This window comes from Pseudonaja textilis, chromosome 1 (genome assembly GCF_049901715.1).
Source record: "Pseudonaja textilis isolate UNSWEBS1 chromosome 1, rPseTex1.2, whole genome shotgun sequence".
Taxonomy (NCBI): domain Eukaryota; kingdom Metazoa; phylum Chordata; class Lepidosauria; order Squamata; family Elapidae; genus Pseudonaja; species Pseudonaja textilis.
Window position 1 is genome coordinate 324535255 of NC_141990.1, and position 16469 is coordinate 324551723.

At 44.2% G+C, this 16469-nt stretch overlaps 3 protein-coding genes across 3 annotated transcripts in view; 2 read left to right on the top strand and 1 right to left on the bottom strand.

The window, feature by feature from the left end:
* The first annotated feature begins 1567 nt into the window (after positions 1-1567).
* RPS15 (ribosomal protein S15) lies at positions 1568-8419 on the top strand. The gene is made up of 4 exons (XM_026698464.2): positions 1568-1757; positions 5255-5340; positions 6804-7038; positions 8261-8419. The coding sequence occupies exons 1-4, from the start codon at positions 1755-1757 to the stop codon at positions 8372-8374; spliced, it is 438 nt and encodes a 145-aa protein (XP_026554249.2). The 5' UTR covers positions 1568-1754; the 3' UTR covers positions 8375-8419.
* Positions 6975-12689, bottom strand: LOC113435323 (gap junction beta-5 protein-like). The gene is made up of 2 exons (XM_026699075.2): positions 12330-12689; positions 6975-9523 (listed from the first exon to the last, which is right to left on the bottom strand). Exon 2 carries the CDS (start codon positions 9500-9502, stop codon positions 8780-8782), a length of 723 nt encoding a protein of 240 aa, XP_026554860.1. The 5' UTR covers positions 9503-9523; positions 12330-12689; the 3' UTR covers positions 6975-8779.
* A 2514-nt stretch (positions 12690-15203) lies between these two features.
* Positions 15204-16469, top strand: part of APC2 (APC regulator of Wnt signaling pathway 2) — a 74721-nt gene continuing 73455 nt past the window's right edge. The window contains exon 1 of the mRNA XM_087922701.1: positions 15204-15304. Coding sequence (XP_087778827.1) covers positions 15251-15304 — 54 coding nt within the window. The 5' untranslated portion in view covers positions 15204-15250. The remainder of the gene's footprint in view (positions 15305-16469) is intronic.

Here is a 16469-nt window from a genome sequence, read left to right on the forward strand (position 1 = left end):
TCAGAGAAGTCACTGACGGACAATCTTGCCAAGAGCTTTGGTTGTCTTTCTTCCGGAATCTGACCAGATATTTGGCAGAATTGTTCCAGGGATTGCTGAGAAAATCCCAAAAGTGCCCATTGAAATCCAGGAGGATACACCTGACAAATCATTTTCCCAGTGGCCACACCCTATGGAGATCAACCACAGCCCTAGTCTTAATATGGACTAGAAAGTGATCTAAGTGTGGGCAATGGATGAATCACAGTGTCCTCCATCATCAGATCAAATACCACCCACTCAGATTAAAAGTGGCCTTTGGTCTATTCATCTAGTTCAGAGCTATGCTGGCTGAGGTATTCTGGGAGTTGAAGTCCACAAGTCTTAAAGTGGCCAAGTTTGGGGACCCCTGTTCTAGTGGATGAAATGCCCCTGGGGATTATTGCAAATTATATTGCACAAGTTATTTTCAGCTGGTCCAAGTGGAAATATATAGTTGGGAAACAACAGGTGTCTAAGGTTTCCTTAATTCTCAAAGATCTACTATGACCGTTTATGAACCAAGGGCATAAAAGGTACGCCAAGGAAGTTATTAAAAGTAAATAGGTCTATAACTAGCTATCCTCATTTGCTGCCTATGTAGGGGGATATTGAAGGAAGATGCTCCCTTGATTCTTGTAAACTTTAAGCTTGTAATCCGCCATATATATTGAAGATAACAAGTGATTTGCATCTTACATTTACATTTGATTTGATTTGTCAATCACATACAAGATACAGGTAGAAGAATAAATATAGTTTTGAATACGTGAGATAGATACTTATAATAAAAAACAATAGGACAGAGACAGCAGGCATGATTGGAAGACATGAAAAATGGCTGCTTAGCTGGGCCAGTTTCCTTTCCCCAACCCACCTCACGGATTTGTTACATAATTATACGATTTAAAAGTGAGATCATATATTAGTTTTTTAAACCATACTTTTGAAGTAGGCAGAGAAAGAATAATGTATACCAGGCAATGATGCAATTTAAACTAGTGTTCTCAACATGCTAGCTGGGGAATTATTATGGGAGTTGAAATCCACATATCTTAAAAGTTGCCAAGATTGAGAAAATACCGAGCTAAAAGTCTTTCCTATAAAACCCCAACTTGTGAACCTTTTCCAAAACTGTGAAGATCTGGCTGTTTTCCCAGGGATTTGGGTCACAAATTTTATATATGAATTTGCCATCCTTGCATGAATGCAAAAACTTAATTGGTTTCTATCATATGGGGCTCAAAAAGACCACAACTGAATCCAGCTTCCAAATTGTTTTAAAAATCCCGGTAGTAGCGTCATAAAAATCTCATTCCAAGAGATAAAATTGTAAAATTGTCCTAAATCTTTTATATAATTAGCATTTCAGGTGTCTTGAAATTATAGGTCAATAACAAACATTCTTAACCCATTCACTTTGCTTTATTTCCCATTAAGACAATATTATCTTATGGAGCAGTCGAAGGGGTTAAAAAAGAGAGCACAATACTGCCCCATAGTAACTCTACCTAAACTTCTTTTCCGAAGTTCCGCATGCGCATCACGTCCTTTCCCAACTGTGGGCGGAAGCGGTAGCTTCGAAACGGGGGGCGGAGAGAGAGAGAGAGAGAGAGAGAGAGAGAGAAGTTGGGATAACCGTCATTCTTGTGCGACCGGAACTTGGTGGTTCTCGCGATATCAAGAGCTGGGTCGCGCGAGAATTCGGCCTTTTCTCGAAGAAGACTGCGGCTAAGATGGTGCGTATTTTTAGGAGAGTGTTTCGCTCGGGCTTTGAAATCTGCATCCATCCGACTGTAGAGAGAGAGGAAGGGCGGCCTTTTGGGTCGCTTTAGTCGTGAAAAAGGGATGGGAGAAGGAGATGAGAAGGGCCGGGATGGGAAGGAAGGGGAAATTAGGAGAAAATGGAAGAGAGACTAGCCAAAGCCGGATGAATGGCTGGCGAGAGCATTATTTGGGCCCAGGACTAGCATATATTATTATTTCATAATAATTATTTTTTATAAATAAATGAATAAATATCCTGCCCAGAACCACCGTTTGGGAGAGTGGTTGTCATAAAAGCCTCAACATATCTAGAGAAAGCTGGAAAAGGGTTTTTTAAAAAAACCCACAGTGCCTCTGAGCATTATCAGAGTTTCCCAAAGCCAGAAAAAGGAAGGTGCTCACAATGCACGTGGTTTGGTTGGGATTCCTTGGGCCTTTTAATAGCATTTTATTGCTTGAATTCGCAGCCTGCTGACGGCCCATAGAGAAGTGGGGCGGGGGGGAACAGTGATAAGCAAGGCGGTTTCCTGCCTCGCCTTCTGAATTTCTGCCCTTTTGTGTATCCATCACACGTTGTGGCCCTCTGCGTGTTGAGTTGTATCCCCCCTGCCCCCCATTCTGTGGATTTCCTTCCCGATTGGAAATAATGGGTTCTAAAACGCTAGCAAGTATTTGTGGAAAGGGGAAATGGGGGGGGGGGCGAATTACATTCGTGTGGTTTTTTTTTTAGGGGGTGTGGAGTGTAGCCAGAATGTGGATCCATTGAAGTGATGGGAGAGCCATGGCCTGCGTGCTTTGGTGGGCTGAAGGATAATGGCTGTAAATTTCATTTCCAACAAATGGTCATCCCAATCTCTTTAAAATGTCCAGTGTTGTAGCCTCCAGAAGTTTTTAAGAAGGGATTGGACAGCCATTTGCCTGAAATGGTATAGGTTTCCTGCCTGACCAGCGGGGTTGGACTAGAAGACTTCCAAGGTCCCGTCTAACTCTTGTTATTCTATTCATGGCTCAGGACCTGAATGCCTGTAGGATCTCCTCACCCCATTTGCACATGTGTGAGCACACACAAACAACGTTAGGGGGGCCCATTTCATGCTCCCTCTCTCAAAAGACCACCAACTTTGGGAAACTTCTCAATTGCGCCTTCTTCATCCCCTACAGAATACCAGAGTTGGGATCTTGGAGGTCTTCTAGTCCAACCCCAGCTTTAAGGCTTGTGGACCTCAACCACCAGAATTCGTCCTCCAGTCATGTTAGCTCAGGACTTCTGCGAGTTGAAGTCCACAAGTCTTAAACTTGCCAAGTTTGAAGACTCTTGCCCTATACCATTCCAGACAGTCTCTTCTTAAAAGCCTCCAGATATGGAGCACCTACTACGGTGCCACTGATTAATTGTTATCACTGTCAGGAAATTTCTTCTTAGTTGTAGGTTGGATCTCTTTGGGGTAATCTTCCATCCATTACTTCTTGTCCTGCCTTCAAGCGCTTTGGAAAATGAGTGGAACCTCTCTTCTTTGTGACAGCCCTTCAAATATTGGAAGACTGTTATCATGTCACTCCTAGTCCTTCCCTTCATTAGACTAAGCATACCCAGGTCCTGCAACTATTCATCATATATTTTAGCCTCCAGACCCCAGTCATTTTGTTGTTCTTTGCACTCTTTCTAGAATATTACAATATTCTTTATTTCCTCAATATTCTTTATTTGTCAGATTGTATGCAGAGTGACTCTAGGTAGCTTACAAGTAGGTTTTATACTAAATAGTTTGTCCTTAAGATATCAGGATGGCCTTCCCTTCCTGGCTTGTAGGAAGCCTGTTAAAAGAACTCTTCCATCAGCCCCAGAGGCCCCGGTGTTGTTATGACTGCTCCCTCTGGTGAGGAATAGTATTTTAATTTTGGGTCCATTTAATGTAGGTATCTCTCCCTTACTGGTTTATTCTGTGTCTATCTATTATTTATGTGGCACTGTTTAATTTGTTTTTTATCTGAATGTACAATAAATGAGAATTATGTTCCACTGAGATCTTTTCAGCTTTAGAGGGATTAATAATCTGTATATAAATAAGATCGTAGTTGTTTGCCATGAATGGTTTAAGAAAAAAGGGTTCTTTTTATATTTTGTGATGATACAATCTGCAGTCAGAACAATAAAACTTAACTGAATTGAAATGGAATGGGAAAAATACATGATGGCTTTGCCATTGCTAATTTGAGCACAGGAGTTGGACCAGGCATAATAACTAATAAGAAAATAATCTGGAAGTTGATTATATAGATAGGCAAGAAAGTGGGTCTTTAGTTGAGGAATAGCAGAGGATGACAGAGGTGAGGAATGTAGAATTATGAATACAGTTAAGGACCAAAACTTGTGTTGCTAAGCGATAGGACATTAAGTGCCTGGTTTTTAATGCTACAGTTGTTAAGTAGATCATGCGGTCTATAAGCAAATCCATTTTCCCCCATTTACTTTGTTTGTTGAAAGCCCCCTGGGAATTGGATGGTCATGCTAACCCAGAAAGCTGCGATCATTGAAAATAGATGCCAGTTGCCAAGCATCCACATTTTGTGCATTTGACCAGAAGGATGCTAGGGCAGTTTTAAGTGTGAGGACCAGTCTTAAATAGCTTTTTCAACACTATCATCATAAATAGTTAAAGAAATGATTGTAAATCAGGGTAGATATATTAGTAGATATATTGCTAATGAGGTATAGACAGGGAAGGCTGATGGCCAGATAATAGGCCCACAGAATAAGAGAATAACAGTTGGAAGGGACCTTGGAGGTCTTCTAGTCCAACCCCCTGCTCAGGCAGGAAACCCTGTATCATTTCAGACAAATGGATGTCCAGTCTCTTCTTAAAAACCTCCAGTGCTGGAGCATCCACAACTTCTGGAGGCAACTTGTTCCACTGATCAATGGTTCTGTCAGGAAATTCCTCCTTAGTTTTAGTTTGCTTCTCTCCTTTTGTTTCCACCCGTTGCTGCTTGTCCTGCCTTCAGCTGCTCTGGAGAATAGCTTGACTCCCTCATCTTTGTGGCAGCCCCTGAGATATTGGAAGACTGCTGCCAGGATTTCGGCAGCTACCCCAGTTAAATCATGCGTCTTGAGCCAAACTTCCAAAACTTCAAAAGGATTTATTGGGAGTTGACACAACTGCTATCGTGTCACCCCGGTCCTTCTTTTCATTAAACGAGACATACCCAATTCCTTCAACCGTTCTTCGTGTATTTTAAACTTTAGTCCCACATAGTGTGATTAGCCATAATTTCTTACTTTGAATAAATTTCTAGTTTGAATAAAAATCGCACTTGACTGAATTCACAGAATACGTTAAATCATAAGGCATCCTTGACCGGATACATAATAGGTTGTAAAGCGAAGGAGTGCGTAGAGGTCCAGTTTACCTTACCGTTTCTCCATATCTCAGGACGCAATTGCCATGTGTTTTTTCTCTTTCTGCAACAGGCGGAAGTGGAACAGAAAAAGAAGCGAACCTTCAGGAAATTCACCTACCGAGGTGTTGACCTGGACCAGCTCCTCGACATGTCTTAGTAAGATCTCTCTTCTCTCATTTAACCGCCTCTGCTCCTTTACTTCAAACTTGACAGCCAGCATAATGAAGAAGATTCAGTCAGAATCTGTTTAGCGAGAGTGTTGGGGCTTTAGAAGATAGACCTGTTCCAGAAGTAGAACTCTGGAGCACAATCTGGATAAAAAGCATTGCTTGAAAATCTTGAATTAGAAGTTGAGTGGGGTGGCTTGACTGGAGGGAATGATGCTCGTTGCATTATTGAGGACATTATTTTTTTAAGTCTCACTGACAATTTGGGATGAGTTCTACTTTTTTTGTAAGAGTGAGAGGCATTGACACTGAACCTGTCAGGCACAATGTCAAGGTTCCAAGTAGTAGATCCATAGCAAGCAAACCCTCCGAGGCAGGTGGATTCTTCAAAGGATAGCTTTATTGGAAATATCATATTTTGGCACATATCTGGTGAAAACCGATGTTAGATTTTGCAGCAGAAATTCAAATCCAGAAAGCACACAAAGATGACTGATTCAGCAGGATTCATTAACTTCTTTATATACATAATAGCATTTGAAGTAAAGTTTACAATACCAATAGTAGATTCTTCCAATTTAACACAAACAAAACACAAGCATCAGCTTCAGAGCTCAGAGGAGAGAGGTTTAGTTTCACTTTTAAAAAGCACAGGTAAGTTTCATTTCTTCAGAGCAGAGCATGGAGCTAAGCCACACCCAGACAGTTTCCAATCTCAGCCCCCAATTCAGCTCCCATTGGCTGACCTTGTTACCCATGTCTCTGCCAGTTCATGAATATTCTGACAACCGACTCTGAGGGTTCCCGCAGTTTTCACCTAAAAAAAAGTTTTTAAAAAAAATCCGCTTTCCAAAAGCAATCAGTCACATAGTTCAATCACAGCTCAGTGTGGTTGCCTAGTGACATCACCTCTCCTTCCTCCAACCAGGCGTGAGAATATCCTTAATTCCCAAGAGAAAGTACAGTGTTTTGTTTTGGCTGCAGTCCCAACTATCTCGGTTCCCCCTCTCCCTCAGCTCCCGTGTGGCAACACTGAAGCTCCAAGATGGCTTCGGTCAGGTCAGCTGCAAGGTTGACCCACAAAGGATCAGGACCACATGCTAAGTTGCAGTTCAAAAAGTTTATTGCTCAAGCCAGAATCTGGTCAGCTGAAGTTCAAATCAGGATTGGCACGAGATAAGGGTCCAGGGAATTCAAGGCGGGAGCTGGATTTGGGTTGCTTGTGCTGATGTAAGGACTCTAATCCGATGACATATTTAACTCCATCCCCAGCTGTGCCTCCTCTACTCCTACTGATCCCTCTCCCCCTTCTAGGATTTGGATCTCATTCCAAGATCCACCCAATTTCCAATTGGAAACCCTTTTCGCTATCCCGCGGGATCCCTGAACCTAATTCATGTTGGATGGTAGGCATCACTGTTGACCTGACAGGGCCTCTCTCCTCCTTTCCAGTGAGCAGCTGATGCAGTTGTATAGCGCCCGCCAGCGCCGGAGGCTGAATCGGGGTCTGCGCCGCAAACAGCACTCGCTGCTCAAACGTCTCCGCAAGGCCAAGAAGGAGGCGCCTCCCATGGAAAAGCCAGAAGTGGTGAAGACCCACTTGCGCGACATGATCATTCTTCCGGAGATGGTGGGCAGCATGGTGGGCGTGTACAACGGAAAGACCTTCAACCAAGTGGAGATAAAGGTGAGACTGGGAGGGGAGGAAGGGATCCATTTTAGACCTCCCTCAAATGACCGCGTTTCTGCAGGCAAGACGAACTGTTGACAAAAGAACGTAATTCCTTTACCCCTGTTGGAAGCGGGACATCGGTTGTGGCTGGGATTAGACCACAGGTGTCCAATTCTGACAACTTTTAAGACCTGTGGACTTCAACCCCCAGAATTCTGGGAGTCTAAAGTCCACAGGTCTTAAAAGTTGCCAGAATTGGACGCTCCAGTTTAAACTTTGAAACTTTATGAGCAAGGAAAAGGGGAAGCTACGTTGAAACAAAAATTTATTTCAAATTATCTGCGCCAAATTATCTACACCAAATCCTGGAAAGACAGAATGCCTGATTTAATCAGTGCATTTTATTCAACATAGGTTGCTTCAGTCATCAGCTGTTTTACAATCCCACTATCTATAAACAAGAATAGCAAGAACATCAGGAAGATTTACCAAGTTTGCTGTCATTATTACAAATAAAAAAAATGATCAGTTCTATTTAAATGACTTAATTCCCTTCCAAATCCATCCCGTGTTGCAAAACCTTTTTAGATAATAAATCTTGTGGAATAGTGTTTAGGGAGTTTCTCTCTTTATATACAGGTATACAGTCCTCAATTTACCGCTGCAATTAAACTCAAAATTTCTGTTCTTAAGCGAGACAGTTAAGTGACTTTTGCCCCATTCTTGCCCCACCTTTCGTGCAGTTAAGTGAATCACTGCATTTGTTAGTAACACTATTGTTAAGTGAATCTGGCTTCCCTATTGACTTGGCTTGTCAGATATTTCCAAAAGGGACCACATGATCTAAGGCATTGCAACTGTCAAAATACATGCCAGTTGCCAAGCATCTTAATGTTGATCATGTGACCATGGGAATGTTGCAATGATCATAAGTCATTTTCTTCAATCCTGTTGTAATGTTGAGCAGTCACTAAAAGAATGATTGTAAATAGAGGATTACCTTGTACTTTAGCTTTGAAGTTAATGATTTTTTTAATTAACAGAAAATGTGCTGTGACATTTCTTTTGTATCGCTAATACCTACTTGCTGCCTAATTTATAATTTATAAAACTACTTTTCTCCTGAAAGACTCACCTTTACATTCCTTTCTATTATATTTTTCATGGAGACAAATGGTTTTTGGTTTTTTTTAATTAATTTTATTTTATTTTTTTAATTTTTATTTCCCTCTTTCAGCCTGAAATGATTGGCCACTACTTGGGAGAATTTTCCATCACATACAAGCCGGTGAAACATGGTCGACCTGGAATTGGGGCCACCCACTCATCTCGGTTCATTCCTCTGAAATAAAGAGTTTGGGGGTATTTTTATGTGTAAATAAAAACATTTCCCAAACAGCTGGCTGGTCTCCTCTTTGGATAGGAAGGCCCTGATTCACTTCAGTCATGCTTTTGAGTTTGTAGGATTTTCAGTTCGTCCTGTAGTAGCTAAGAGGACTAGAACCATAATACACTATTAATTTTTTTCTCCATTTGGGAGTGGGTGGATAGTCAAATAAGACTTAATTTTCCTTCTACAAACAGTAATGACTGTGATTCACTTAGCAACCATAGCAAAAAAAAATTGTTAATGGAGCATGACTCAATGGTTTTGCTAAAGAACTAGTCCCAGTCGTAAATCAAGGACTACCGGTAGTTTATCTCCAAGACAAGGCCACAGAGGTGAAGACGAAGACTTCCAAATCATCACCCCCCCTTAAAGTGGAATCCCGTTGGAAGATCTCTTCCATTTGGAGGGTGGTGAGCCCACTGAACTAAGGACAGGCCTTCCCATTGGGGACATCTTCATTTTGCACGCCCAGAAGGTGGTTTGGAGCATTTCCCTGATTGAAAGACACAAAGCAACGACAATCACTGCGATAGAAGCCCAGGATGTCGCTGCTATGAAGAGGCCAAATGCCTCCTTCCAGCCGGCTGCCTGGATTGTACACCACGTGGCTTCAAGACAAGACTCAGAGCGGGGGAAATGGAGCGTCTCTGGATAGTGGCTGTAGAGGCTGTGGAAGGTCATCACGAAGAGGCCTTCCAGAAGAGTCTTGGCCAAAAGGTTGACCAAATGCAACCTGAGCTGTAGACCTCTGGACCAGGTCTGGCTCTTCCCACCAAAGGCCTTGCGCTGGACGTCCTGGGAGGGAAACAGGAACACGCAGGCCAAGCCGTGGCTGAGGAGGCTGGCCGTCTGCAACAGGAAGAGGTTCAAAGGGGAGATGGGAAAAGTCTCATCCCAACAAGCAAGGACGCAGCTCCGCCGGGTGGAATTGCACCGCAGGTCGGCCAACTCGTCCCGCCAAACCGTTGCGGCTCCTACGATCAGGAATCCCAGGCGGAAAACCGCAAGGCTGGCCAGGCTGGCTCGGCACAACCGTGGGACTTGACCGCCGGTGCCACTGAGCAGAGTTGTGACCGTTTCTTTCTCCATGGAGTTGAGTATGGCTTTTGGCTGCAATGAAAAAAATAGCGCATACGGTGATGGTTATGCTTAGCTGCTCACATTTGTTGGAAGCTGCCTATGAATAGTATAGAGCTGGAAGGGACCTTGGAGGTCTTCTAGTCCAGCCCCCTGCTCAAGCAAGAGACCCTGTACAATCTCAGACAAGTGACTGTCTGGTCTCTCTTTAAAAACATCTAGTGATGGGGTGCCCACGATTTCTGGTAGCAAGCTGTTCCACTGGTTAATTGTCACTACTATTAGGAAATTTCTCCTTAATTCCAAATCGTTCCTCTCTTTGACCAGTTTCCAACCATTCTTTCTTGTCCTGCCCCCGTGCTTTGGAGAATAATTAGACCCCCTCTTCTTTGTGGCAACCCCTCAAATACTGAAATGCTGCTCTCGGGTCACCCCAAATTCTTCTTTTCTTTTAGGACTCCAGAGATTGGTCCACAGATGGACCCGGTGTATAATCTTGGGGTGGGGAAGATGTCTCCTGGACTCACAACTGCTGCTTGAGGAGCAGGTGGTCATTGTGGCTGGGGGTGGGATTCAACCTTTTTTTTTTTACTACTGGTTCTATGAGAGGCCGCTTCATGCAGCAGTCAAAAACCACCCATCTTGAGCTTCGAACAGCTGAGGCGCGGCTGAGCTCAAAACCAAGGAAATAAAGGACAGGAAAGGATGGGGGCAGGTGGGCAGGGCCAACTGCTCAGTGTCGCTACCGGTTCGCTAGAACTGGTGCAAACCAGCAGCCTCACTGATGAGAGTGCATAAACACTCCACAATAGGGGGCTGTGTTTTGTTGATCTTGGATAATCCACACACACACACACACACACAGTTAAGCCAAGTTGGACCTGGTTAATCTGTGGAACACCAGAAACAGTAGACTAGTCAAGAGACTGAAAAACATTCTTGAAGGCGGCCATGGCAAACCGCTTCTGCACTGTTGGCATGGGAACAGCAGAGAGCGCTTTTTGTAATGAGCTGGAGTTAAGCTTGGCTCAAGGGAGAAAGTTATATTCAAACACCACACTAAGGTATTGTTCACCGAATAAGCCACAATTGACCGGCTTCGCACAATGGAAAGTTGAGGATGGGTGGTCTGTGAACCTCCCACGGCTTTTATTACCAGAGCTCCTGGAGGGCTATGAAAGATCAGATCCTCAGGGATGTGTTTACTCAGACTTGTTGGAGGCAATTACGTTATAAATCTTCTTGCGAGGCTTTAACGTTGCAACATCTTAACTTTTTTTGAGTTTTAAACGAACCTCTTCCAAAAACATTCACCACCCCAGTGCTGAGCCATGAACCCAATCCTGCATTTGGTTAACACAGCAAAAATAGTAAAAAGATTTTAAAAAAATTATGTTGCTTTGGCACAATGTGGGAATTGGTTCTGAAAGTAGTAACACACCAGTAAGGCAACATTGCTAAAAAAGTAAGAGTCTAAGATTTCTGTCTTGACAGGTTTGTGTATTTTAATCCTGTAACCTGTTCAGACTCACTCACTTCTGGGAGTTGAAGTCCACAAGTCTTAAAGTTGCCAAGGTTGGAGACCTCTGGTTTAGATGTGTTTCTGTTTTGGTTTCCCCTGACATGCTTATCCATGGTTTATCAAATGAGCCAGCTGGGTTTTTATGAAACAGTAACCATGAATAAACCTTACAAAGTTGGCTTGGGTGAGCTAAATCATGGTTCAAACTAGAGTGAAAACAACTCTTACATCTTTCATGGATTTTCTGAATTTTGTGTGCACTCCTGGAAGCTCTTTAGGAGTGGGTGGCAAACAACAACCCAAAAGGAAGACAGAATTCCAGCTAATTAATTATGATTAACAGTTGGAATTAAGGCAGTTACAGTCACATTTAAAGGACAAATTATAATGACAATTGCTAAAAATATTATTCCAAGGGAGATGATATATTTAAATACAGAGTGGGCTGCAATTTATGATATTAAAGGAGTTTTCAACGTCATTTTTCATCCCATCCCATAATTTAAATCCACCTTTTTCAATCTGGTAACCTCAGACATATGCAAATCCTAAATTAAACAAATGAAACTAAGCAAATCCTAAATTAATTGGGATTCTGGTTCCAGGCTGAAGAGGACTGATCAAAATAATACTGAGGGAATTACTTTTCTTTGTTATCCTCCAAGATGGGTTGGCAATGTCTGGTTTTAAATTACTTCAAAATCCCAGGGCTTCGAGCACAATCCTTCAGCAGGACTAGAAGCTTGAAACTTGAGTACTAATCCCAGCTTCCAAGAAGCAAGCTGGAGCTGATTGTATTGAGAGAAGGAATTTGCTTCATTGTCCTATTTTAACAAAAGAGTTACTTCTTTAGTCTTTCCCCAAGTTTCAAGAAGCCGAAACCAGCTGTTTCTCGAAGACAGGGATGTCCAAACTTGGCAACTTTAAGACTTGTGGACTTCAACTCCCAGAATTCCCCAGCCAGCACCTCTGAGCTTCCTATCATAGCTTGGCTGGAGAATTCTGGGAGTTGAAGTCCACAGGCTTTTAAATTGCCAAGGTTGGACACCCCTGCTCTAAGGAAAAAGGCAAATAGGAGGAGAACTTTCAATCTGAACTTTGAGAGAAAAAATGATAGGGAGCTCGTATTTTGTCTTATAAGAAGTGAGGAGTCTCCTAGACAAATTTTTTTCACCAGGATTATTGGTTTTATTCCTCTTCTGGGACCCCCAAATCAGGACTGATGTGGATTTCAGATCCCTGCAAAAAAAATAAGCAAGGAAGCTTCAGCCAAATCCCAAACCAGGCAACATGAGACTGCAATTCTAGCACACTCACCTAGCACAGGTATAATCTCCAGGTCTGCTCTATGGATGTCAGATTTTGGGGAGATGATCCAGATCTCCTGAACAAACGGGTGCCTGTTGAGATCATTCCTCTAGTCAAGGGCAGCAAGAAGAAGGAACAGGAAGTGCTTTCCTTCTGGGGTATATTTTGATATAAATAAAGCGCAGGGCAGAGATTCCAGTTTGGAGCAGTTTGGAGCAGGTGAGACCAGGAAAGGGAGGAAAAGGAGTGGGGTGGGGAGGAAAGTGGGAATTTAAAGCAGCCCCTGATGCAAAGGAAGGTCTGAATCTGGTTATCTGGATAGCTCCATTTGATTCCTAATAGCCATCATCTACAGCCATAGAATTTGAAGTTTATTTACTTACGTCTGAGTTTATAGTCCAGGGTTCAGTTTATATACACCCACAAGGCAGGTTATAAAAAGTAAAGTCCCAGCCCGTTTTCTTTTTCTCTCATTAGCTTGCAGAAAAGGGAGGGAAGGAAGGAAGGAAGGAAAGGGGGAGTGAGGGAGGGAGCGGGAGGGAGAGAGGAAGGAAGGAGAGAAAGAGAAAGAGGGAGAGGGAGAAGGAGGGTGGGAGGAAGGAAAGGAAAGGAGAGGATGCCATTGAAGTAAAACAAATAACACGGTTAAAATGCCAACTTTAAATCATTTTTTTTAAATTGTATCTCAAGCTATCTAAAAGTCACTCAAACCCAAGAAGAGGTTGCTTCTTTCTTTATTTAATTTTAAAGCCTGGAAAGCAGGAGGCGAATTCATCACCCATGGACTTCAAGTCCCACCTTAACCCATGAAAGCCAACTGGGTGTGCCACTTTCTCTCTCTCTCTCTCTCTCTCTCTCTCTCTCCTCTCAACCCACCTCACTGGGTTGTCATTGTGGGGAAAACAGGCGGAAGGAGGTGTGTTGGTTATGTTCGACCACCTTCAATTATTTTGTAAAAAAAAAGAATAAAGGCAGGATACAAATAAATAAATAAATAAAGCATGCGTTAGAGCCGCCCATTCTTTCACAACAGCAGAAAGGCACCTGGCTGAAGAAGGCCAAAGAAATGCTGTTGAAAAGGCCAAGAGCTTCAGAACTGAGGTGCTCTGCCTTGAAATGGCCTTAAGGCTGCCGCTGCACCCCATTGCCCTATAAGAATAGAATGGAATGGAATAGAATAGAATAGAATAGAATAGAATAGAATGGAACGGAACGGAACAGAATAGAATAGAAAATATAGAATGGAATGGAATGGAACAGAACAGAACACAACAGAATAGGAAAGAATGGAATGGAATGGAATGGAATGGAATGGAATGGAATAGAATAGAATAGAATAGAATAGAATAGAATAGAATAGAATAGAATAGAATAGAATAGTTGGAAGGGACCTTGAAGGTCTTCTACTTCAACTCCCTGCCTCAGGGGTGGGATTCAATTTTTTTAACAACCGGTTCTGTGGGCATGGCTTAGCTGGTGGGTGTGGTTTAGTTGGTGGGCGTGGCTTAGTTGGTGGGCGTGGCTTAGTTGGTGGGCATGGCTTGGTGGTAATATGACTGGCTGGGCGTGGCCAACTTAACATCACTCACATCGAGGCACGCTTCTCCTCGCCTGGCCTCTCATGACTGTGGGGATGCTGCAACAGTCATAAGTGTGAAAAATGGTCATAAGTCACTTTTTTCAGTGCCATTGTAACTTTGAATGGTCACTCCACACAAGCAAAGTACCAGCAAAGGAGGGGAAAAAAATTCCAGAGACATTCCTGAGACAGGAAGTCTAGTCCGGCCAAGAATGTAATAAGGGTTAACAGAGAGGAGAGGCAGTTTCTGTAAGCAACACCAGAATGTTTCCTTCCTGCCTTCCTTACAGGATTAGGCCAGTAATTTCTTCTAACAACTGGTTCTCCAAACTGCTTAGAATGTTAACAACTGGTTCTAGCAAATAGGTGTGAAGTGGTAGAATCCCACCCCTGCCCTGCCTAGATGTTGAGGCTCTAGAAAGAGTGCAGAGAAGAGCAACCAGGATGATTAGGGGACTGGAGACTACAACATACAAAGAACGGTTGCAGGAACTGGGCCTGGCTAGTCTAGTGAAGAGAAGGGCCAGGGGAGACATGATAGCACTCTTCCAGTATTTGAGGGGCCGCCACAGAGAGGAAGGGGAGTCAAGCTATTTTCTAAAGCACCTGAAGGCCAGACAAGGAATAATGGATGGAAACTGAACAAGAAGAGATTCAACCTGGAAATGAGATATTTTCTGACAGTGCAAACAATGAACCAATGGAATAGAAGTTGCCCTCAGAAGTTGTGGGAGCTTCATCACTGATGGCTTTCAAGAAGGGATTGGACTACCATTTGTCAGAAATAGTGTAGGGTCTCCCGCTTGGGCAGGGGGTTCGACTAGATGACCTATAAGGGCCCTTCCACCTCTGATTATCTGTTATCTGTTAGCCAGGAAACCCTACATCACTTCCAAGCCCAGCCTTCTTCCCCAATTTCAGGGCCCCAAATGTGTAGCTTTAGGCGTGTATGTGTGTGGGGGAGGGGGGATACAGTCTTTAAAATACTCGGCTCCCTGGCTCTTTCCTTGTCAATACAGTTTCTCCAGCTTCAAGCTCCACATTTCTGGGGTTCTTAACACAAACTGCCCCCCCGCCCCCCCAAAGAAGATCAGGCACACTTACAAAGTGTAAAAGATCATATCAGCTCTTTTCTATCGGGACAGGTTCGCTCAGCTGCGCCCTAAGGCCCTGCCTTATTATTTCATCGCTTCCCCCCCTCAGCACTCCACCCCAGCAACCCGCCAGGTGCTCCCCGCTGCCCCCTGGCGCCCCCAGACCTGCACTGCAACGCCTTTCTCCCTCTGGGGGGAAAGCCAAGCCCATCTCAGTGAGACAGGCAGAGAGGCGGGAGAAGGATGCAGTGGGCTCTATGGGTCTGCTGTGGGTCCTCTCCTTTCTCCATTCCACCTTCTTCGGGGATGAGGTAAGACCCTCTCTGTGTTTTGATATATCTATCTATCTATCTATATATATTTGGGAGGGAGAAGGGGGGGGGGGCTTTTGCAGGCAGGAGTCAATGCAGCAAGCTGGAAAGGAGGGTGGGAGAGAGAGAGAGAGACAGAGAGAGAAAACAGATGGAGAATGGAAGGGGCTGCTTTTCCAGCCTTGCCCCCAACCTTCCTCTTCCCCCCCACATCATCCCGATGCCAGCCAGTGCCAACCTGAGCAGCATATTAAAAAGAGACCGACGTCCCTCTCAGGGGCTGGATGTGACATGACAAAGTCCCAGAGGTTGTGAGGGGTGTGTGTGCAGAGAATAAATTAGGAATGGGAGGCGGGGTGTCGGTCCACCCTGGGGGAAAGCTAGACTGTCGTTTTCTATTTTTAACGATCCCCCATTGCGGTTTTGAAGACCCACAACCGGACAAGTAGCGTTGCTGTCTCTTCCTCTCCGTTGTGGTGGCTGTGCCATAGACTCTGTGCGTGGATGCATGTGTGTGCTCTGTGTGTGTGTGTGCTTGTGTGTGTTCTGTCTAGGGGGTGTCCATTCTCCCCCCCACTCCTGTTCTGGGCGATGGTCGTGCACTATTTCTGCTCTCCTAGTCCAGCGATGAGAAGAAATGCCAAGATGGGGGTGTAGTTGAAGAGTCGGTGTTGCAATTGGCAGGGTCTGTCTGGCAGGGAGGGGACACGCCGTATGGATCCGGTCCCAAAGGGTGCCATCTTCTCCACAGACACAGACAACACCCCCCCCACACACACACACATCCTTCCCTCCCCAAAGCTTAACCAATTGGCCGAGGTTCATGAGGGATGCTACTTGGGACGAGCAAATGCCGTGGGGTTGTCATCCAAACGCTGCTGCCCCAAGCAGGGAAAAAAACGCTGCTGCCTTCTTGGATTGCAAGCAAAACAGGTCACCATCTCTCGGTCCCGATGGCTGGCAGCCAGGAGGGGTTGGGAAGGAGTTTGCCAAGCCGAGCGGAAAGAAGGCAGTGACCTTCCCTTGTCATTTCGCTCTGTTCACCGGCCTTCCGAGGTAGACTGCCTCTCCCTTTGGAGGGTCCATTAAATGTCCTGGATGGGTTTCCCACTTCGGCAGCTGCTTAAAAAGGAAGTTACGTGGGCCTTTTCCCCTGCCGCCGCCG

Bases quoted from the DNA above. Each gene is read 5' to 3' on its own strand.
- RPS15 (XM_026698464.2), top strand. The intron at 5,341-6,803 runs GTAAGATCTCTC...CCTCCTTTCCAG, and splicing joins CAGCTCCTCGACATGTCTTA to TGAGCAGCTGATGCAGTTGT. The intron at 7,039-8,260 runs GTGAGACTGGGA...TCCCTCTTTCAG, and splicing joins TCAACCAAGTGGAGATAAAG to CCTGAAATGATTGGCCACTA.
- LOC113435323 (XM_026699075.2), bottom strand. From the start codon at position 9,502: ATGGAGAAAGAAACGGTCACAACTCTGCTCAGTGGCACCGGCGGTCAA.